This window comes from Dryas octopetala, chromosome 1 (genome assembly GCF_963921425.1).
Source record: "Dryas octopetala chromosome 1, drDryOcto1.1, whole genome shotgun sequence".
In the NCBI taxonomy this organism is placed as follows: Eukaryota; Viridiplantae; Streptophyta; class Magnoliopsida; order Rosales; family Rosaceae; genus Dryas; species Dryas octopetala.
Genome location: NC_141366.1, coordinates 5,900,684 through 5,920,568, shown reverse-complemented (window position 1 = coordinate 5,920,568; position 19,885 = coordinate 5,900,684). Strand labels below are relative to the sequence as shown.

At 37.6% G+C, this 19,885-nt stretch overlaps 3 protein-coding genes across 4 annotated transcripts; 2 read left to right on the top strand and 1 right to left on the bottom strand.

Moving 5' to 3' along the window:
- Window positions 1-1,067: 1,067 nt before the first annotated feature.
- PEX7 (peroxin 7) lies at window positions 1,068-2,317 on the bottom strand. Its single transcript, XM_086228574.1, has one exon. The coding sequence runs from the start codon at window positions 2,216-2,218 to the stop codon at window positions 1,247-1,249; it is 972 nt and encodes a 323-aa protein (XP_086084700.1). The 5' UTR covers window positions 2,219-2,317; the 3' UTR covers window positions 1,068-1,246.
- A 5,742-nt stretch (window positions 2,318-8,059) lies between these two features.
- Window positions 8,060-9,485, top strand: LOC147296963 (phosphatidylinositol 4-phosphate 5-kinase MSS4-like protein). Its single transcript, XM_086229364.1, has one exon. It carries the CDS (start codon window positions 8,206-8,208, stop codon window positions 8,740-8,742), a length of 537 nt encoding a protein of 178 aa, XP_086085490.1. The 5' UTR covers window positions 8,060-8,205; the 3' UTR covers window positions 8,743-9,485.
- Window positions 9,486-14,073: 4,588 nt separating this feature from the next.
- On the top strand, window positions 14,074-18,573 carry LOC147296962 (trihelix transcription factor ENAP1-like). Of its 2 annotated transcripts, none has more exons than XM_086238001.1 (2): window positions 14,074-15,216; window positions 18,199-18,573. In XM_086238001.1, the coding sequence occupies exons 1-2, from the start codon at window positions 14,317-14,319 to the stop codon at window positions 18,313-18,315; spliced, it is 1,017 nt and encodes a 338-aa protein (XP_086094127.1). In that variant the 5' UTR covers window positions 14,074-14,316; the 3' UTR covers window positions 18,316-18,573. The 2 variants fall into 2 exon arrangements, with proteins under 2 accessions (XP_086094127.1, XP_086094134.1); XM_086238008.1 differs by having other exon boundaries at window positions 14,077-15,211.
- Window positions 18,574-19,885: the final 1,312 nt, after the last annotated feature.

Genomic DNA, 19,885 nt, shown 5'->3' with positions numbered 1-19,885 from the left:
GTTTTCTGTCTTTTCTGTGAGATTTGCGAAGTGGGTATTGTCTACGTACTTGGTTTTTTCCTGATTGTGCGGTTTGGTTATCTGAGATTTCATTTGGTTGTTGTAATTTTATGAAGTGGGTGTTAAATTTTCTATCTTTTTTGTTATCTGGGATTTCATTTCTGGTTTGCGTATGAGATAGATTCAAATCTGTATCTCCACCTTGTTAGTCCTGCACTACACCAAACATAAAGGCAGTTCTTAGCTAACTTAGTCCATGCCAAGCTAGTCCATGCCAGTCCCTATAGATAATCCATGCCAAGACAGTCCTGTGAAACAAACGAGGCCTTAAATATACAAATTGCACCAGTCTAAATCACTTGAGAATCCCTAAAAATAACACCAAGCCATAAATTGTACAGATTGCAAATTTGGGAAAGTTATGATCACTCCCCCAAACAGAAAATGGAAAGTTGGCTTCTATATGGTGTAAAGAACAAACATCCATTTCTCACTCCACCTGTTCTCTGGAGAACACAGCTAATAAGTTTATTGACAAAGTGAGAAAGTTTGCTGGGAAGGTTTCTCAGTGAGAAAGTGTGACCATATAGTAAAAATCCTCCTCATTGCCTGCACCGTACTGATGGTAATAAGTAAATAAAAATGAAATGTAGTTAGAGCTTTGCCTGGCAAAGAAAGTCTTTTAAGGCTTTTCCTAGTTTCATTTTGTATTCTAGCTTTTCATCCTTAAATCACAATTTGTAGGAAAAGGTATCAAAGAGTTACTGCATGATTCAACTGAAACTGTAGCACTTATGCTTTGCAGATTCCTATATGCAATCTAGAACACACTAGTTTTAAAAATCCAAATAGCAATTATGTTGTGCAAAAGCACACTTGTAGAGTCTGTTTCTACTATTGAATCCATTAAAGACTTTCAAAAACTTAACATGCCTCAACAACACTTTAGTGTATAATTCGACACTCAAAGCAGTAAGTGTTAACTATTTGCATTCAATTCAAACCGGATGGGGAATTGGTATAAAATGAGATGAATTACAAGTTTACAACTACATCATTCACACAAATGCCAACAATTGCAATGTCTATCATTTCCATCTTGCAGAAGAAACCTATCATGAAAAAGCTTCTTGTTTATTAAATCTGCTATACAAGTTGAAGTGGTGATTCAGTAACAGCATTGGAGCAATCCTAATTCACCATTCACAATTCAAAATTATTCGAAGAAGATGGAAAACTTCCCCTTTTAAGGCGCTCTGGGGTCGGTCCCGTGCTGCCAAACGTAGACAAGCTCATCCCAGCCGGTGCTAGCAAAAAGCCCCTCCACCAGTACGCTCATGTCGACGCCCACTGCGAACTCCGTGTGGTGGTCGAATCGCCCCACCAGCGCGTCCTCCACCATATAGTCCCACAAGCAAACCGACATGTCGTAGGAGCAGGACATCATCAGGCTCTGCCGGTGCGGCGAGAACTTCACCTTCCTCACGGCGTACCCGTGCCCGTTCAGCACGGCCACCGGAACCCTAACGCTCCGGACGTCCCAGACCTTGATGGACTTGTCCACGGAGGCGGTGGCGATGCAGCACTCGTCGTACTTGTTCCAGTCGCAGGAGAGGATCTCCAATTCGTGGGCGGGGATGATCATGGTGGACCCGGGCTCACGCACGTCCCAGACGCGTATGGTGCAGTCGCCGGAGGCGGAGGCGAAGACGTCGGCGTGGCGGGGGTTCCAGACGGCGGAGTAGACGCAGTAGGCGTGCTCCTTGAAGGTGCGGACGCTGGCGGGGCGGTCCACGGTCCAGAGCTTCACGGTATCGTCCCAGGAGGCCGTGAGGAACGAGTCGCGGCGCGTGGGGTTGTAGTCGGCAGAGTGGACCTCGCGCGTGTGCTCGTGGAGGGAGCGGAGGGGGTTCGAGGTCGGCGGGAGGGCGAGGTCGTAGAGCTTGACGGAGCCGTCGGCGATGGCGGCGACGAGGAGGGAGTCGTGTGACTCGGACCAAGCGACATCGTATACGCCATCGGCGGTGTCGTAGGCAACGAGCTCGGTGATTGGAGGATGGGGAGTGGGGCCCGGCGGGGCAGGGGAGATGTCGATGACGTGGAGACGGCCGTTGCCGAGGATGCCGAAGTTTTGGGAGGTGGCGACGGCGAGGCGGGTCTCGTAGAAGGGGCTGAACTTGACGGAGTAGCCGTTGAATGGGGTTTTGAATACGGGCATTGTAAATCGAATCCACTGCTCTCTTCCGCGTTTGCCTTTGGATTTGGGGATTTCAGGAGCTGAGTCCGAAGTCCGAACCACACTGATTTATTTATTTTATTTTCGTTTTCATTTTCGTCAGGGATGGGATTTTAGGGTCATTATTATACGGGCCTGGAATCGATTACCGCTGACCATGGGCTCTCTTTCTTCAAGCCCAAACCCTACTTGTTATACTTTTTTTATTTTTTGGTCAGACTGATTCTGGGTCATTTCGATGGTCTGCTGGGGTCAGGCCCAATTATGTTTAATGCCATAAATGTGTTCCTAGGAACCTTATAGACGAAAAGTTGATCACACCTAGTACATGAATGACTGTTAACCACATATACATGTAGATCATATAGTATAAACAAAATTTGTAAATAAATAATAAATATTACCCAACATAATTTTACCCAAATTCATTTATGGAAGGAGGGTTTTATTATTTTGGGTACGACCCATTCAAGATGAAGTACATCTCTTAATTACAATCCCTTGACTCAAGGGAATACCCTTTGATTCCAATTGCAATGAAACCAACGGATCATCTTGTAAGTATTTGGATTTCCAATAGGTAAACGACCCATTGAAATGGAATTTATTTGTGATTGCGGTTGCACCTGTATTTTAGGTTGCCTACGTACCCATTGCAGGATCAAACCACACGTAGTTCCGAGTTTTTGGGAATTAAATGGGTGGATGACCCATTTAAATGATTTGTGTAATTTGGGTAGGGTTTAAAGCCCTTGGATTTGATTTGAGAAATTAATTCAGGGACTTTTGTGTGTAGAACTAATTTCTGAAGGATTTGGGTGGATTTGATTTGGTGCGAAATTAATTCAAAAAAATTTATATGAATTAATTCCTAAGGGAATTTAGAAAATTTTGTGAATGAGGTTAAGTGTGAATTTTACTCACATTGCCTACGTACCCATGATGGGATCAAACCGGACGTGTTTCGGTAAAAGAATTTGACTTGATTGACTTTGTGCCATTTTTGGAGTTGAGTTTAGGATTTAGATTTGAGATATTTGGTTTTGTACCAATTTAAGAGAGATGGTTTTGTACCATTTGAGAAAGGTGGTTTTGTACCAATTTGAAAGTTTAAATTTGGGATTTGGATTTAGTTTCGATTTTGTACCGATTGAGAGAGTTGGTTTTATACCGATTTGAGAGTGTTGATTTTGTACCAATTTAAGAATTTGAGATTTTGAAGAAAATGTGCCTATTAATATTTTTTGTATCATTTATTTGTTAAATGATACATTCTTTTATAATGGACTAACATGAATTTGATTATATGCCCACTAATATATTTGTATCAATTATTTATTAATTGACACATACTATATTTTTAATGGGCAAAAATAACTTTGAAAACAAGCTGGGAGCGTTCTCAATTAGGGGGGAGCTCTTAGCCTTTGCGGGCCCAAGTCCAGTAGCTTTCTGACTTAGCTAGCCTGATGGATTGGACAACAACTTGAGTACCGCAGCACTACATCAGCCAGGCTTTATGCCATTTTCCTTTTTGCTTAACTTGTCTTTGTGTACAGTAAACATTCATGCCAACTCTTTAAATGCAGCAGCCCACATTTGCTTTATTCTTACTCCTTGCTGTACCCGTAGGCTTGGCTTGAAGTCTTGAAGGGACCTTAGCACAATAGTCAATAGAATCCAAGTCACGTTGCTCTGATCTTGCTTATGCAAAAATTTCAGCTTCAAAACTTGGTGAACAAAAAGGTTGGGAGAGGGCAAGGATTTACTACACCATGTCCGCCTCTTTATTTTCAAAGAGATATTTCTTCTTGATCTCTTTGTAAATTGTAATGTTGTTTTGATCTTTGGCTGATTGCATATATTCTTTTGTCTTATATATGACAAAGACCTTGGCTTTTGACCACTTATCTTTGCATAGAGAGGAAAAGAGTCAAAAGCTTTAGTATTTTTAACTCTCTTTTTTTTTTGGTTGTGTGTAGAAGTGCAGCAAGGGCTCAAAGAAAAGCCTATATCCTTTGTCTTGGTTTGCCATGATCTGAACAGTAGAGTCAAACTAAGACTTGGAGCTTTGCAACCTACTATTCTATCTTTTTCACCATCTGTGCAGCAACCTTTTCGTAATCCTCTACGTGGCTGAATAGCAAAGATGGCTTATGACTTTGCTTTTGTGGGCTAATTAAAATAACCCCATTTGGTTTGCAGGTACATACCCGCAGAAGGCAAGAAAGCAAGCCTTCTTGTTCATTTTATTTTCTTGGCTTTGTGCCACTTGTTTTTGGTGTGTAATTTTGATAGATGTCAAGAGCAACAAATTGAATGGATTTATATGACTCCAGGTTGATGCCCATAAACATCAACTTGAGAGGATTCACATGAAATCCAATTGTTGTCCACAGACAACTAATTTAGAAAATGCAATGCTCATGAGCATTTCTTTAGATCATTTCTTTTGGGGTGACTTCATTCTGAACCTGTGACTGAACGATAGGGGAGAGGCATATGAGAGATCCATCTTGAAAGGATTATAAACGAATCCAAAAGCCGTCTTGAGAGGATTCTAAATGAATCCAAAGGCTTGATTCAACACGCCATTAGAGGAGAATTTTGGTTGAATCTCAAAACAGAGATGAAATGAATGGCATAGAAGGACAGTTACCTGCAATGATTGTTCTGACGACTGCACTTTTGCTTTCTACACCTCCCTTTCCTCAGCCTTTTGGCGTCCTTTTTTTTTTTTTTTTCTCCTCCTTTTCTGAAGTTGCTCACCTCATTTTATAGGCATTATGGGACGCTAAGAGATAAGGATGTGATGAGATAATTTATTTGAAATCAAATTGATCTTATCAGGGATTGATAATCTTCAGTTCAAAGTTGATAATTATCTCCCAATTATCCTTTATCATAGAAGTCCTATATTTATCAACTTCATGCATTTCAAAATGTGAAGCTGATGCACAGTTTTTCTTTTATCCAACTTGGCACCAGCTACCTATCTGACGTGGAGCTCTATCCTTTTTAATTTTTTATTTTTATGGTTCAACACTCACATACATTTATAGTGGACAACTACCCACACATACTACACTGTTGTAACTTGTAAGTAAACCTCATCAATATAATATACGCCTCATTTAGAGTATCTAAACCGTACATTTTTTTATCTTTTTTCTCAACTTAATTTATGTGTTCAAACCCCGCAAACACGTAGATAGGTAGTTTGACATAAAGAATGCATTGTTTTGGTCGTAGGGGGTACCAAACACTAAACACTTAAACAGGGTCCCGTAATTTTTGAACGCAGTTGAATTTCAGCTGCCCAATTTTGGAGCCTTCCCTAACGACTCATTAATAATATATTGTTTGGATTTCTTTGGCCTTGCGGCCCTTGCATATATCATATATGGCGCCTCATTATTATAATATCTGCACTATGTTAAATCAATCAATCATTCATAAATATTTTCAGCATTTTCAAATTCAATTCTTTTTGGAAGGCACTGTTCGCACTCCAAAACAGTAATCTTGCACTCCTCAAATAATTTGTTTTTATTTCAATTTTATTTAATGAATTAAATTGTCAAAATTGCCTCAATTAGTTTACTTTATTTATTTTTAGTATACACGTGTTAAACACTACAGCGTTATATCATGTGAAATTATAATCACACACAATAAACTTTCAATCAATAAACTAAGATTTTTTTTTCGTTCACGTGGAATTACAATCTCACCCTTTCAAGATCACAGCTATAGGCTATAGCCAGAGTTTTTCTCTTTTTTTTTTTTTTTTGTCAGAAGCTATGGCCTATGAGTATGGCAAGGTCAAAAATCTCATTAATGTTGTTGTTTGACAAAAAAGTAAAAAGTCATTATTGTAAGCAGAGGTGGGGGACTACTGGGAGTGTCTATGCTGCAAGAGAAAGAAGTTAAATTGGTGAGAAAAATGTCTGCCCCCCCGCCTCTGTCATTGTAAATTTTGAATCGCAGTAAATCAAAGCCACAGATGAGTTTGACCCACATGAATGCTTGCGTAGAGGATTGAGAAGAGTATTGGTGGAACCTAAAATGTTCTAAATAAGAAAAGAAATTAAGGGTAATTTTGACAATTCAATCATCAAACATAATTAAATAATAATAAAAGAGTGCAGAATTATTTTTTAAGGTGTCAATAGTACTTCCTTCATTTTTTTCTTTTTCCAAGGTTGTGGTAGACTTTGTGGGCTCCCAAATTTGAATTTACCTAATCCACTATTTGAACACCTTCACTTGCAAAAAAAACAAAAGAAAAGGCGCTTATAATAATATTTTCTGTTGCACCCTCAATGGCTCAATATAGTGGATATGTAATTTTTGGGTCCACACCATACAATTTTGAAATCAGAATTAATTTGCAGATACAAAAATAAAAAACCCTGTATGGCCCCTCCCCTCCATACCTCACATGTTGCCCACTAACATTTACGTCTCAACCTATTTATTAATGGGCGGGGCATGTTTTTGATGGGACATAAATTAACAAGCAAGTAAGCAACCAAACACTTTTCAGCAGTTTTTAACTACCTAATAATTCTTTTCTTAAAGGAAAATCTCTAGGTCGGTCCAAAGGAAATGTATATGCCCTAATTAAGGTCGATATGATAATATTATAGACATCAAATCAATCTTAGAAATTCCTTTTCTGAAGAGATCAGCTTGAATAATTTCTCAGTGTCATGATTTTATCTTTGAACTTTGTGATTTACTTCCAACAGCATCTCCATAAAGTCTAAATTATGACAAGGGAAAAAGAACTATCACCTCTCTTATCCCCATCTACCTTCTCCTCGAATATTAGCAGTCTTTCTAAAGTGATTCTCATAAGTTTAATTAGTTTTTTCTTAAAAAATAAAAAGGAAGGAATATAATTATTTACGTATGCTGTATGTACGAACTATTAAAAAGTACTCATTGATATGAAATTCACAGGAAGAGACGGACGATGCCAATCACCGATCACATGCTGATGTCAGCAAAATCCCTTTGTAGATAGGCTAAGCCATATGGATTTACTTGAGTCAAACCAATACTTCACTAACCTAGCGAAAAAGCACAAGAGATAAAGCAAAACAAGTCCATATCACACGGTCACACCTCACTTTCCAACGAAAGCCACAACCCACATGATCTTGTTTGGGCTATTGAAAACTTTGAAAGATCACAACCCCTCTTAAAAGAAGATTTCCCTATGCCCCATTTCCCACCTCTATTCCTAATTCACTCCCAACAAATTAACTCTCTCTCTCTCTCTCTCTCTCTCAATGAAGCCACACAAGTAAGTAGCCTCCACACACCTTATGGCAGTAATAGTGAGTATGTAGATATTCAATCTTATATCGACACGTGTAAGTCTTTGACTGAAAGGCTTGAGCTAGCTAGCCAGCCAGGGCACGTACCCCTAATTGCTGGCAGTCCCAATCGTGCACTAGTACATGTACATGTGCCACCCATAAGGACCCCAACCCTTTAAAGTTCAAACTTCAAACCCAACCCCAAATTATTGAACTTGGTGAATTCCATGGAGGCTAGTAGAGATCGAGAGAGAGGGATGGGGGGCCCTAAATGATGGATCCCCAAATGCCAAAGTACAGACTACAGAGTGAGGTGCAATTATTCACGCCATGAATTTCATCCCAAGCAACACAACTAATGACATAGAGGAGAGAAAAAATCCCTCTACACCCCACAAACCCAAAAACATCACAAAAGAGAAAAACAAAAGCCAGCTATATATATATATATATATAATAAAACACATCATTTGGTACACTAAAAAAAGGAAAAGAGACCAGCAGTAGTAGTAGTTAAAGACACCTCTCTTTCTCATTCTCTCACTTTCTCATTCTTTCTCCTTCACTCACTTCCTCCTCTTCTCTCTCTCTCTCTATGAGAGAGACCTTTAGAGATCAAAGAGAAAGCAGCAGGCAGCCATGAAAAACACCATCAGATGCTGCATCTCTTGCATTCTACCATGCGGAGCTCTGGACGTGATTCGGGTGGTGCACTCAAACGGCCGCGTTGAGGAGATCAGCGGCACAATCCGAGCCAGCGAGATCATGAAGGCGTACCCGAAACACGTCCTCAAGAAACCCTCCTCCTCTCCGTCGTCCGATCACGGCGGGGTCGTCCCCAAGATCGTGATCGTCCCACCCGACGCGGAACTCCAGCGCGGGAAGATTTACTTCCTGATGCCGGCGCCTGCCTCGACGACGACCTCCTCTGAGAAGACTCGTGCGAGGTCGTCGTCGACCAAAAAGAAGAGGAGAGAAAGTACGGAAAACAATAACAACTCCAACAACGCGGCGGCGATGATTTCGATGACTAATCTTTTGATATCGGATCAGTACTTGAGCGAAATACTGTCGGAGAAGCTTTCAACGCAGAGGGATCGGCGGCGAGGACGTGTCGGCGTTTGGAGGCCTCATTTGGAGAGCATTTCTGAATCACCGAGTGATCATGTCGTATAATGGCCATGGCGGTTACATATTATCATCATTCATCTTTCAAAATTTGAAGCTTCATCGATCATATCCCAGTAGGGTTGCATATATAGTATCAAAGTGCCACTAGTATTGCCTATTCTTTCTACCTCTTTTTCCTTTCTTTTTGTTTTTGTTTTTTTGTATATATTGGAACTAAAAGGGATAAAAGAAATAATGCAAACAAGGTCTAGGTAGCTATCACGGTCTTAAATTTGTTTTGGTGGTTCTGAACAATTGTGGGTGGTGGGATCTCACGGAAATATATGAAGGCCAATAATAATTGGCTCATAGCTAGTTACTCCATGATCAAGTGTGTTTTCTCTTTTTCTTTCTTTCTTGGAAGCATTATTATTAATTTCATGAAATAATTTAATTTTGTAATGTTGGAGATCGATTGAGGAGTAAAGATCAAGAAACTGGTTATGGGTTTTGCTCAAATTTGGTTGCTGCGTTCTTCATGGAGCTAGGACTAGTCCATCTCTAAGAGACTGTAATATTCGAGAGATATATATGATCGATGAATTAAGCTAGCTAGTACCATACATTGGAACAATCTTACTTACTTTATACCATGATTTCGTCGAGGAAATGAAAATGATCATTTCAGTAGTTTTCGAGTGTCGGTCGTCGTTTATGTTGACAATATTAATATTGTATATATGTTAGTTACATAAGTGATCTTATGTGGATCGACTTTTTATAAGGAAAAGAAAAGATATGACCATCATACTAAAATGTTACATATATAGTCGATCTTATGTATCTATCTCATATTCGATTGCATTCTGATGGAGGCGTTATATCTAATATTTATATTTATTGATCATATTATTGATTAAATCGATCATATCTTTTAGAATATTAGATCTATTAACATATCTTTCGTTATATCTCCATTTTTTGATGTATCTCACATATGTGAAAGGTATAATTGTTCATGTGACTTGGTTTCATTCAATCATCAATTAAGTTGATCATTTTCTAATAAAAGAATAGCACCCTTTGATGGAAACATATCATCCTTCTTAACAAGGGCCTAAAAAATAAATGGTTCGGATTTTGAGATAACATTGTGCAGTGGGCCCAACAGGGTGGTTAGTTTTGTATTAACTTACTAACTAGTTAGTTTTAGAGTATTTTTGTATATATATATATATATATTACAAATTAACTCATTTTGTGTTTTTTTTTTCAAAAATAACTAAATAGATTATACATATTTAATTGTTAATATGATGATGAACTAAAGTCACATTTGAGGTGGATGGGAATGATAGTCCCCCACATAGCTTTTCCACCATATATATATATATAGGATAATGAAAATCTAGCTTGCACTAGCTAAACAAGTGGGTATAAGGCATGTCTTTAAGCATGTTGTTCTCTTAGAGTATGATTAATTAGATGGTGCCAATGGCATCCTGTAAAGGTAGGTAATCACCGTAGGGTTTGACCTTTTTTATTTATTTATTTTTCACATTGCAATTGGCTGCTTGCAGATGGCTCAGCCTAATTTGATGATCGAACAAACCCATGTTCCCAACCGGCCTATATATGAATTTTCTTGACACTTCAGACAGACCCACCATCTGGGGCCAACGGAAAAAGGTGTGACAGAGTTCAGATATGATTGAAATGTTATCTCATCCCCTGGCACATGTCAGGTAGCAGTGGGTCAATCAATTACACCTATATACATGATATACATCACACTAAGGGAAAATGCTAATATGCATATACTATGTTTTGATGCATTTTTTACTCTGTGATTTCACGAGTTCACTTTTTTCATCTTTAGATTAAATATAATTACATTACAATATGAAATAAGATTTTATATGTATCTGACTGTCTCTCATCACTATAAAGATCGATGACACTTAAATATGTCCTTAGATTTTCTGAAGTGGTTATGTGTTGTGACTTGTGAGAGCCACCCTTCATTAATTGATCGTAGTATGCATGGCTTTTGTGTTTGTTTAATTCTGCAGTCAATTATGTTCTCCTGAAAGATGGCCTTCGTTTAGAACCTTGGATATTTTCTTTCTTAATTAATACGCAAGATGATACAAATAAGAGACAAATAATGTCCTAGTAATTAATTAGAAAATAAAAATCCCTACCAAAAGTTAAAAAAGAGAAAAAAAGAATATCAACTTTCTAAAATTAAAGTGGACGGACCAAACAACACTTGGCCCATGCCCAGAAGCAGAGGTCCAGAGATCATAAGGACTAGAGAAATGATATATTTTATTATTATCTCTGTGTTGAAGAATAATGGAGATGGAAAATATTGCAAAAATAAATACAATTTTTTTTTCTTTTATTGAAGCGGCGCCTCGCACTTTCCATCGATAACAAGAACAAAAGGGTCGCTTTCTCCACCTTTTGGTTCTACCTGTTTATGTGGCAGACTCAGATATGAATTTCTTGCAATTTCATTGCTCCACTTTTTTAATTTCTTGATGAATTTGTTACTGTACCCACTACCCAGTCTACCAAGTACCCACCGGCCCATACATGACAAACGTATGTATATCTCTTTAATTTCTTAATTTTTCTTAATTAAATTGACACGTGGACACGTATGGCTCGTTCAATCCTGTTGTATGTCAGCAAGACTCCAAGTTTGCATGTGGCAGATTTCACCTACTCCACCTTGTCACCCCAGCTCTGCGGGCGACTTAATTAAAGGTCAGTTTAAAGCCCATAGAGTTCACAGCCCATTTCACTTGAAAATCTTTGGCTTTTTTTTTTTTTTGGTGTGAGAAAATCTTTGGCTTCATTCCTGTTAGGGGTGTGATTTAGATTAGAAAATCCGAATCCGACGGATTTTGATCCTAGAATTTTCAATTTTAGAACACCTGAATTAAATCCAAAATTCATAAATGTCGAAATTCAAAAATTTTGAAAAAAAATAGATTAGAATTGGAATATTTCTGTATATTTCAAAATTTTCTAAAGGCATTTTGATCCGATATTTTCAAAATTATGTTAATTAATTTTGTATTTATATTAATATTATATGTCAATTAATTTCGTATTTATATTAATATTATATATTTTATCATTTATTTAGTTTATGAAAACAAGTGAAAACACTGCCTTCTTGTTTTTCCATGCAATGAAAGTTTGCTAGATTATTTTTTTAATTTCCTGCTTTTCTAGATTTGTTTTTTGGTATGGTATGATTCTAAATGTTATTTGAATTAATATTTTGTATTTTTTTAATTGGACATATAGTTTAATTACATTTTAATATAAACTTTGAAACGCATCAAATTCTATTGTCTTTTGATTTTCCAAAAATGCTCTAAAAATATTCCGAAAATAAGAAAATGTGAAAATTTTAATTTATAATCCGAAAATGTGATATTTCAAAAAAATCTAAAAATTTCAAATCAGAATGAGATGTTGAAATTTCGATTTTTTAAAATGGAAATTGAAATATAAATTCCATTCTCAAATTTTTTAGATTGGAATTGAAACACCTTATTTCCAATCTGATCTGGCCAAAACACACCCTAGTTCCTGTACATAATTTGCTATACAGTTTTTTTATTTTTTTTTCCACAAGTACAATTGCAAAACAGGCCAAAGAGATTTGTTGTTAGCTGAGTTGGTTGATTGGGATATCAAGCTTGGTACTTACTTACATACAACGTAATTGACCCATGTGAATTGTGAAGGGTGACATACAGTTACTTTTTCGGTAGCCTCATCATCTATGTTCTATAGGTACATAAATACAATGCTGGTAGAAGGCTGGCATGCATGTAACTTGTCCCGTACGTACGTACAACAGTTGTGACATTTCCTACGACTTGTGTACAAGTGTTGAAAATCTCAACACAAGTTGGGCACGCAACTTAATTTCTGTAGTAGCAAGGACATAAAGAGTGAATCACTAGACTTTCATAGTTTCATCTCCTTGAAATTTGGCTAAACCATCAACCATATATCTATATTTTATTCCTATATGGCTAATTGGCTATCCATACACAACATCTTCCAATTCTTGCATATATGTTGTGTTTCTTAAATTACAAATCTTAAAAAGGAATTTGATCAGTGTGTAATTAGAGAAACTTTAAATTTTGTTTTTTGTTATAAATGAGAATATATAAATAAAACTCATTACAAGAGATTAAAAAACTCAAAAGACAAAGACAGAGACAGAGACAAAACAGAAAAAACAAACCCTAAGACATGAATGGTATTGTTAAAGGGGAGCTGCCACAATATGGAAAGAAATTCAGCAACGACAACACCAAGGGAACAAAAAAAAAAAAAAACCACAAATTTGACAAAATAAACGTAAAACACATAACCACCAAATCCTTTCCCGAACACCAATTCGACAAAATAGACACCAAGGGGGGGAGGAGAAAGAAGGAAGTGGGGAGGCGAGAGAGAGAGAGAGAATGGTAGGCTCTCAAACCGAGAGAGAGAGAGAGAGAGAGAGAGAGAGAGAGAGTTTATTGTCTTTTCAATAATCAACCATATTTAGACAGAAAAATTACATAAGAAATAAATTTTCAAAATCAAGCCTAGACTTTCAAATACATCGACTAATATATAATTGAATGAACATGAATTGTCTCAAAATATTAGAAATTATTTTGATTACACCTCGAAACAATTTCAAATAGAACTCACTAGTCAATTAAACATAGTATGTTCAAGTGCCATAAACCTATAGTCAACTGTGGTGTCATATTGAGCTAGCTTGTCATGACATACACAAATAAACATAGTATATTAACATATGTATAACCACATATTACACACTAAAATAACCTTATTTAATCTTGTTTTGATATAAATTGAAACATTATCTAGTAATCTCACCTTGTTTATATATCTGTGTAAGTATAAGTGTATTCTTGACTCCATTTTGATTGGATTAACATAAATAATGAGTAAACATCACTTTGCGCATTCATATCGTATCTATCAATTATGTGTTTGATATCATTTTAATTTTTGATTGGCTTACTCAATACTATTTCGATTTAAGACAATTATAAATTGTTTTAGATAAATAATTAAATGAAGAATAACATGTGTTTGTACTCAATAATACCAAATGTAATGAATTGAAGAAGAGGGTTTACAGATGGTAGGTGTTATAGAGTATTGTGTCCTCCAAAGTTCAAACCAAAAGACCACAACAAATTTGAAATTCTCCTAAATAAAAATAATTGAAGCTGGTTTTTCAGTCAAAAAAATAAAGGAAAAAGAAAAGGACAAGAGTTTTGTTTTGTGTATCGAATCAAGTACGGTAAAAAAAATAATCCGATAGGGGAGAGAGTAAAGCGATGGGAAACGTTCCGAGCCGAGCCGGTAAAATCGAAGCCACTAAAGCCATAATGATATCGACAACAAAGCTTCACGCGCTCATCCCGGCGACCTGCCTCCTACACTCGCGGCTCATGCGGCCGGCGCTGTCCTCCCACCGACGCGACCCCCTATAGCCCCCCCCTAACTTACTCCCACCCACACAAACACAACCCCCAAACCCAAACCCCCAAAATTTTAACAGTTCCGTTCCCGACGATGGGCGACCTAACGGACTCCCTAACGCCGTCAACTGCCACCCCAACCACCACCTCCACCCCTCGCTCCATGCCCGTCCGCGAAGACTGCTGGAGCGAAGACGCCACCTCCACTCTCGTCGACGCCTGGGGCCGCCGTTATCTCGAGCTCAATCGCGGCAACCTCCGTCAGAAGGACTGGCAGGAAGTCGCTGACGCCGTCAACGTCCTCCATGGCCACACCAAGAAGACCCACCGCACCGACGTCCAGTGCAAGAACCGCATCGACACTATCAAGAAGAAGTACAAGGTCGAGAAGGCTAGGGTTTCGTCTTCCAACGGAACCCTAACTTCGTCCTGGCCCTTCTTCGAACGCCTCGACGCTCTGATTGGATCTAACGTCAAGAAGCCTTCTCCGTCTCTCTCGCCTTCGCCTCCTGTCGCTGTGCCCCTTCCCTTGTCCTACCGGAAGACGCCATCTCCGGCGCCGGTTGTGACGGCAGTGGCACTGCCGCAGAAGAGGTCGGCGTCGGTTGCGGCGGTCGACGAGGGCTTCTTCAGGATGAATTACTCGGCGGTGGCTGCGGCCGCGGCGGCCGAGGCGGAGGATGAGGACGATGAGGATGATGAGGAGGAGGAGAACGAAGAGGTGGATGAGGATGTTGAGGTGGAGAGGGAAAGAGACAGCGAGGGCGAGATTGGAGGAGGAGAGGGGTTGAAGAGATTGGCGAGGGCGATTGAGAGGTTCGGCGAGGTGTATCAGAGAGTGGAGGCCGAGAAGTTGAGGCAGATGGTGGAGTTGGAGAAGCAGAGGATGCAGTTCGCAAAGGACTTGGAGGTACAGAGAATGGGGATGTTCATGGACACGCAGGTCCAGCTCGAGCGGATCAAGCACGGCAAGCGATCTGGCTCTAATGGTAAGGCAAATCTCTCATCTTTCCTTTCTGTATATTATATTTATTTTTGGTTTGTGTTCTGATGATTTTATCTGTTGGTTTGTGATTTTGTTGGATGTTGTTCGTATGTTTTTTTTGAGAAGAAGGTGTACTGAATTTGTGTATAATCTGAATGGGCCTTGACTTTGAAGCTTCTGTTAATTGTGCAGATCCAAACTCACCCTGATTGAGAAATTTAAAATTAGAGTTCTTACTTGAACTTTATAGTGCGCTTTGGCGATGTAGTAATAGCAAAGTTTGATTTTTGTATATGTTAATTAGAAACTATTTGCTTGTGTGCAGTGCCAAAAGTTCAGTTCCCCTTTGAATTGGTTATGACAGGAATGCCGTCGCTATTGTTTGATTCCTAGACTTATATGCATTTCACTTATCTGGCTAGGTATTCAGAACGTTATTAGGAGGGATTAGTTTTTTAAAATGGCTTTCATTAGGTTAGGATTTTGGTTGGGGGTTTGAGTTGCCAGAGCTCTTATCAAGCAATTCATGTATGAGAACTCTGATATGGAGAACTCTGAATTATTGGGAGGAATTTCAAAGCTTTGGTTTGGCTCGGGCTTAACTTAATGCGAACTAAGTTGTTTTAATATTGGTTTTTAATTTTGAGACTGATGAAAATTTATGATAGAAAACATATGTATCCTATGGAGGACAAGTCTAGCTGGCTAGGGATGGGAGTGGGTTGAGCTTGTTCATAGTTGTCTCTGTTTTGACAGATTTGGGCGGAGCAAGCTGGGCTTCAATCTGCCTCCTGTTTTGCTTAGCTTTGTAAGGGAGTGAAAATCCTGTTCTCACATCCCTTGTCTCTGGGTATGATAACCATTTCTCCCTTGATTTTTCATGCATTTAGAAGCCTTTTGGTGCTCATCACCAGCTGGTTCAAATTGGGATCATTTAGAAACTTGAATTACTATTATGTCAGATATCTGATTATGATATGACACACATTTCTCCCTTGATTTTTCATGCATTTAGAAGCCTTTTGGTCATCACCAGCTGGTTCAAATTGGGATCATTTAGAAACTTGAATTAATATTATGTCAGATATCTGATAATGATATGACACGCTTCTCACATCCCTTGTCTCTGGGTATGATAACCATTTCTCCCTTGATTTTTCATGCATTTAAAAGCCTTTTGGTGCTCATCACCAGCTGGTTCAAATTGGGATCATTTAGAAACTTGAATTAATATTATGTCAGATATCTGATTATGATATGACACACATTTCTCCCTTGATTTTTCATGCATTTAGAAGCCTTTTGGTGCTCATCACCAGCTGGTTCAAATTGGGATCATTTAGAAACTTGAGTTAATATTATGTCAGATATCTGATTATGATATGACACACTTTCACGGTGTGGATTCCAGATGTCTAATAATTCTTGTATGGTCTGTTCCATAATTGTTTCCTATCTTCTATATTATCCGAGAAACGTAACATGCTCGGTTACCTTATACTGCATGCTTCTCTTACATCCTCTTAGTTTACAGTATAATCCATGATTTCAACAAACATAGCTTGTTTTTCACCCTAATGTTGTCTATAATGTTTGTTCATGAAAGAACAGAAAACATATCCTGGTAAACTTGTAAACTTGTAAACTTGAGCTCAGAGAGTTTTACTAAGAGTTCATTGAATTTGTAGTATGAAAGAACAGAAAACATATCCTGGTAAATTTTTATGCATTAGATTTTTAATCCATTAATGTCTCGGTGCTCTCCCTCCCTTGTCCCTATGTGTGTGTGTGTGTGTGTGTTGGCTAAGATTGCCATCTTATTTCTGTGTTCATAATCTGATTACTCACAAGGTTGATTTAGAGAATGTCAGAGCATCAATTGCCTGGGCATTAAGTTCAGAGCCTTTACTCTTCACTAAATTCTCTTGCTAGTCCTTTTTTTTAATAGACAAAATTGTTGGAGCTATGTGATGTTGTAGACTCGAATTACTTGAGGTGGACATGATTTGGCATTAGAATGGGTCATAAGATATGTTTTGGATGTGGTTTCAAGGCTTATTGAATAGCAAAAGATGAAATATCCTGAGCATGCCATTGTTGCAGAGCCTCACTAAGGTTCTGAATTAGATACTTTCTGGTCTTTCTTGTATTACGTGAATGAATAGCATAATGTAGTTAGGACATGCTTACACATTATACTTACCTATGTTCTACAAGAATAAGTTGCAATGTTTGAAAATTTGAGTTTAATTCCTTGCACATTGAGGTTAGGGGGGTCTAAAACCTGCACATGTCACACAGCATGTGGTGTATAATATATGTTGTTAGCTTGTAACATTCGAGTGACTTCCAAGTATGGGAAACTTGTTATCCCAGTAAATTAACATGGAGAAATGGATCTCCAAAATTCCTGGCACCACAAGGGATTCTTTTTTATTTGTTCTGGCCAATGCATTTTGGAGGTCTAAACTATTGTTCCTGCACACCAGCCATTTTGTAGTGATATTTAGAGGTCTATGTTATTCATGTTGAATGCATTCCAGAATATTTCTTGTTTAGCTCATCTGTTTTCTCTACAATAGAGGCAATTGTTCCACGATGTGTTCTCCTGAATTCTGACGGAACCATGTGAAAAAATCTTAATCATGTTAGCCTTGATACCAATTTGTGATTACAAAACTAATTTGAAGGTATCTACTCAGCATATCCATTTATTCTGTGTGCGAATGGGTATGGGGCTCTGACATCTTTCCAGTTAATAGAATTCAAAATGATATGTGCCCATTGTTTGGGGGAAAATGAATTTTTCTATTGTTTGATGTATGAAGTAAATCCATGCTGCTTCTGATTGTGGTCTTGACCTGAGTTTCTGTTGTGTTGAACTATGGTTTGCATTCTTCTTCTTTTCTCTGTCTCCCTCTCTCTATTGAATTCAGTTTAATTTGTTGTAGATTCGATTTTTAAGAAGGGTTTTATGGTTCTCTGTTACAGATATTTATAGCTAGCAGCCATGTGCGGCGGAGAGCTTTAATGGCACACTACTTCCATGGGAGCATATGTAGTAGTATCTTCTTGATTATCCTACTAAGTACATATTGTTGCAGCTGATACTGAACTTAGAGACACAACTACTGGCATAACAGTCCTAAGTTTTTTTTTTTGTTTATTTCTTCTTTTCTTTTTTTCCCCTTAAAAAGTGTTATCATTATTATTTTGGGAATGACTTAAAATGATCTTGGCTGTTGTACTCGGCTTTAGATTGGTCCCATGAATTTGGTTTTGGCTGTAATAGCTTATTAGTTCGAACACCACAATCTGACTTTCTTGCAATATATATGAGTAGAGTAGGTAAGTTATCTGTTCTCTTTACCAATGTTGGGGAAGCCTGTGACGATATCTGCGTTTTCTTTCTTTTGACTCTATTTCATGCTGTTATGTAGCCGTGTATGCAATCAGATGATTCTTGCTATTGTCAGTATGACTGAGATTTTCTTTTTCGTATTAAATTTCAAGATTTCTTTGTTGATAATCATTGATTCATTGTACCAAACATGAAAATTTGAGATTTCTATTTCCCGAATGTCAAATTTTTCTCATATATATACCGAGTCTAAGATCCGCATCCAAGCACACTGTTAGTGTTCCTCATCCATTGTTTCCTCTCGATGAGGATCTTTCTTGCTAACTTGGTTGGTTTTAATTTGATTTGAAACTTGAAAGTTCCTCCCTTAATTCTCTCTTCTTCTTTTTTGTGATTAGTAACATTTTCATTTATTAAGAATAAAATACAATTTTTTAGCAACAAAGGAAACATTTGCATTACGATATTGCATTCAAACTAGAGTTGGATCTTTTATACTATGATCTTCCCCTACTTTTGCAGGCTTAGTTTCCTCATGTGCCTTCTCGTTTGATTCAGGCTTCTCGTACTTATACTATATATGACCTTCTCGTACTTATACTAGGATCTTCTCATACTATGATCACCACCGTAAAAATCCCAACACTCAACCGAAGAAGTAAAATGAGGAATGTTATGTGCCTTCTTTTTTATGCTTTCTTTTTCGGACTGTTTGGTTTAAGTTTTAGAAGTCTGAAAATGATAAATCAATTTTATTCTCATGTTTGGTAAGTACATATAAGGGAAATCAATTCGTGGTCCAAAAGAATCTGATGCCCTTATTGGGGGGACAATGAAATTCTTGCTCCAGCTTGAGTTTTGTTTTTCCCCTCTTGCTAAAATATTTATTACTTTTTTTTGGACAAAACTAACCCTATTATTATTTTAAAATAAATAATAGATGAGGGTATAAGTGAAAAACTGACATTTTTCATTTTCAATTCCTAGTTTATTTTCCCAAGATTACCAAATACAAGAAAATGAATTTCACATTCTTTTCCCCATGAAAAATGCAAAAGAATTGATTTCCTAAGAAATCAATTATGTGAACCAAACGGACCTTTTGTGCTTTATCTCTTCTTTTGTCTATTTTGCAAAGTAATCTAATGATCGAAACTGTTCATTTTCAAAATTACTTTTTAAAGATTATCTCTGCAAAAAATTGACTAAATAAAAAATTATTTAGTTATCAAATAAACAGACAGTTTTGGTAACAGTTAGATTCACTGTCTATTTATTTGATAATAATTAAATAACTAAATGATTCATGATTTGATT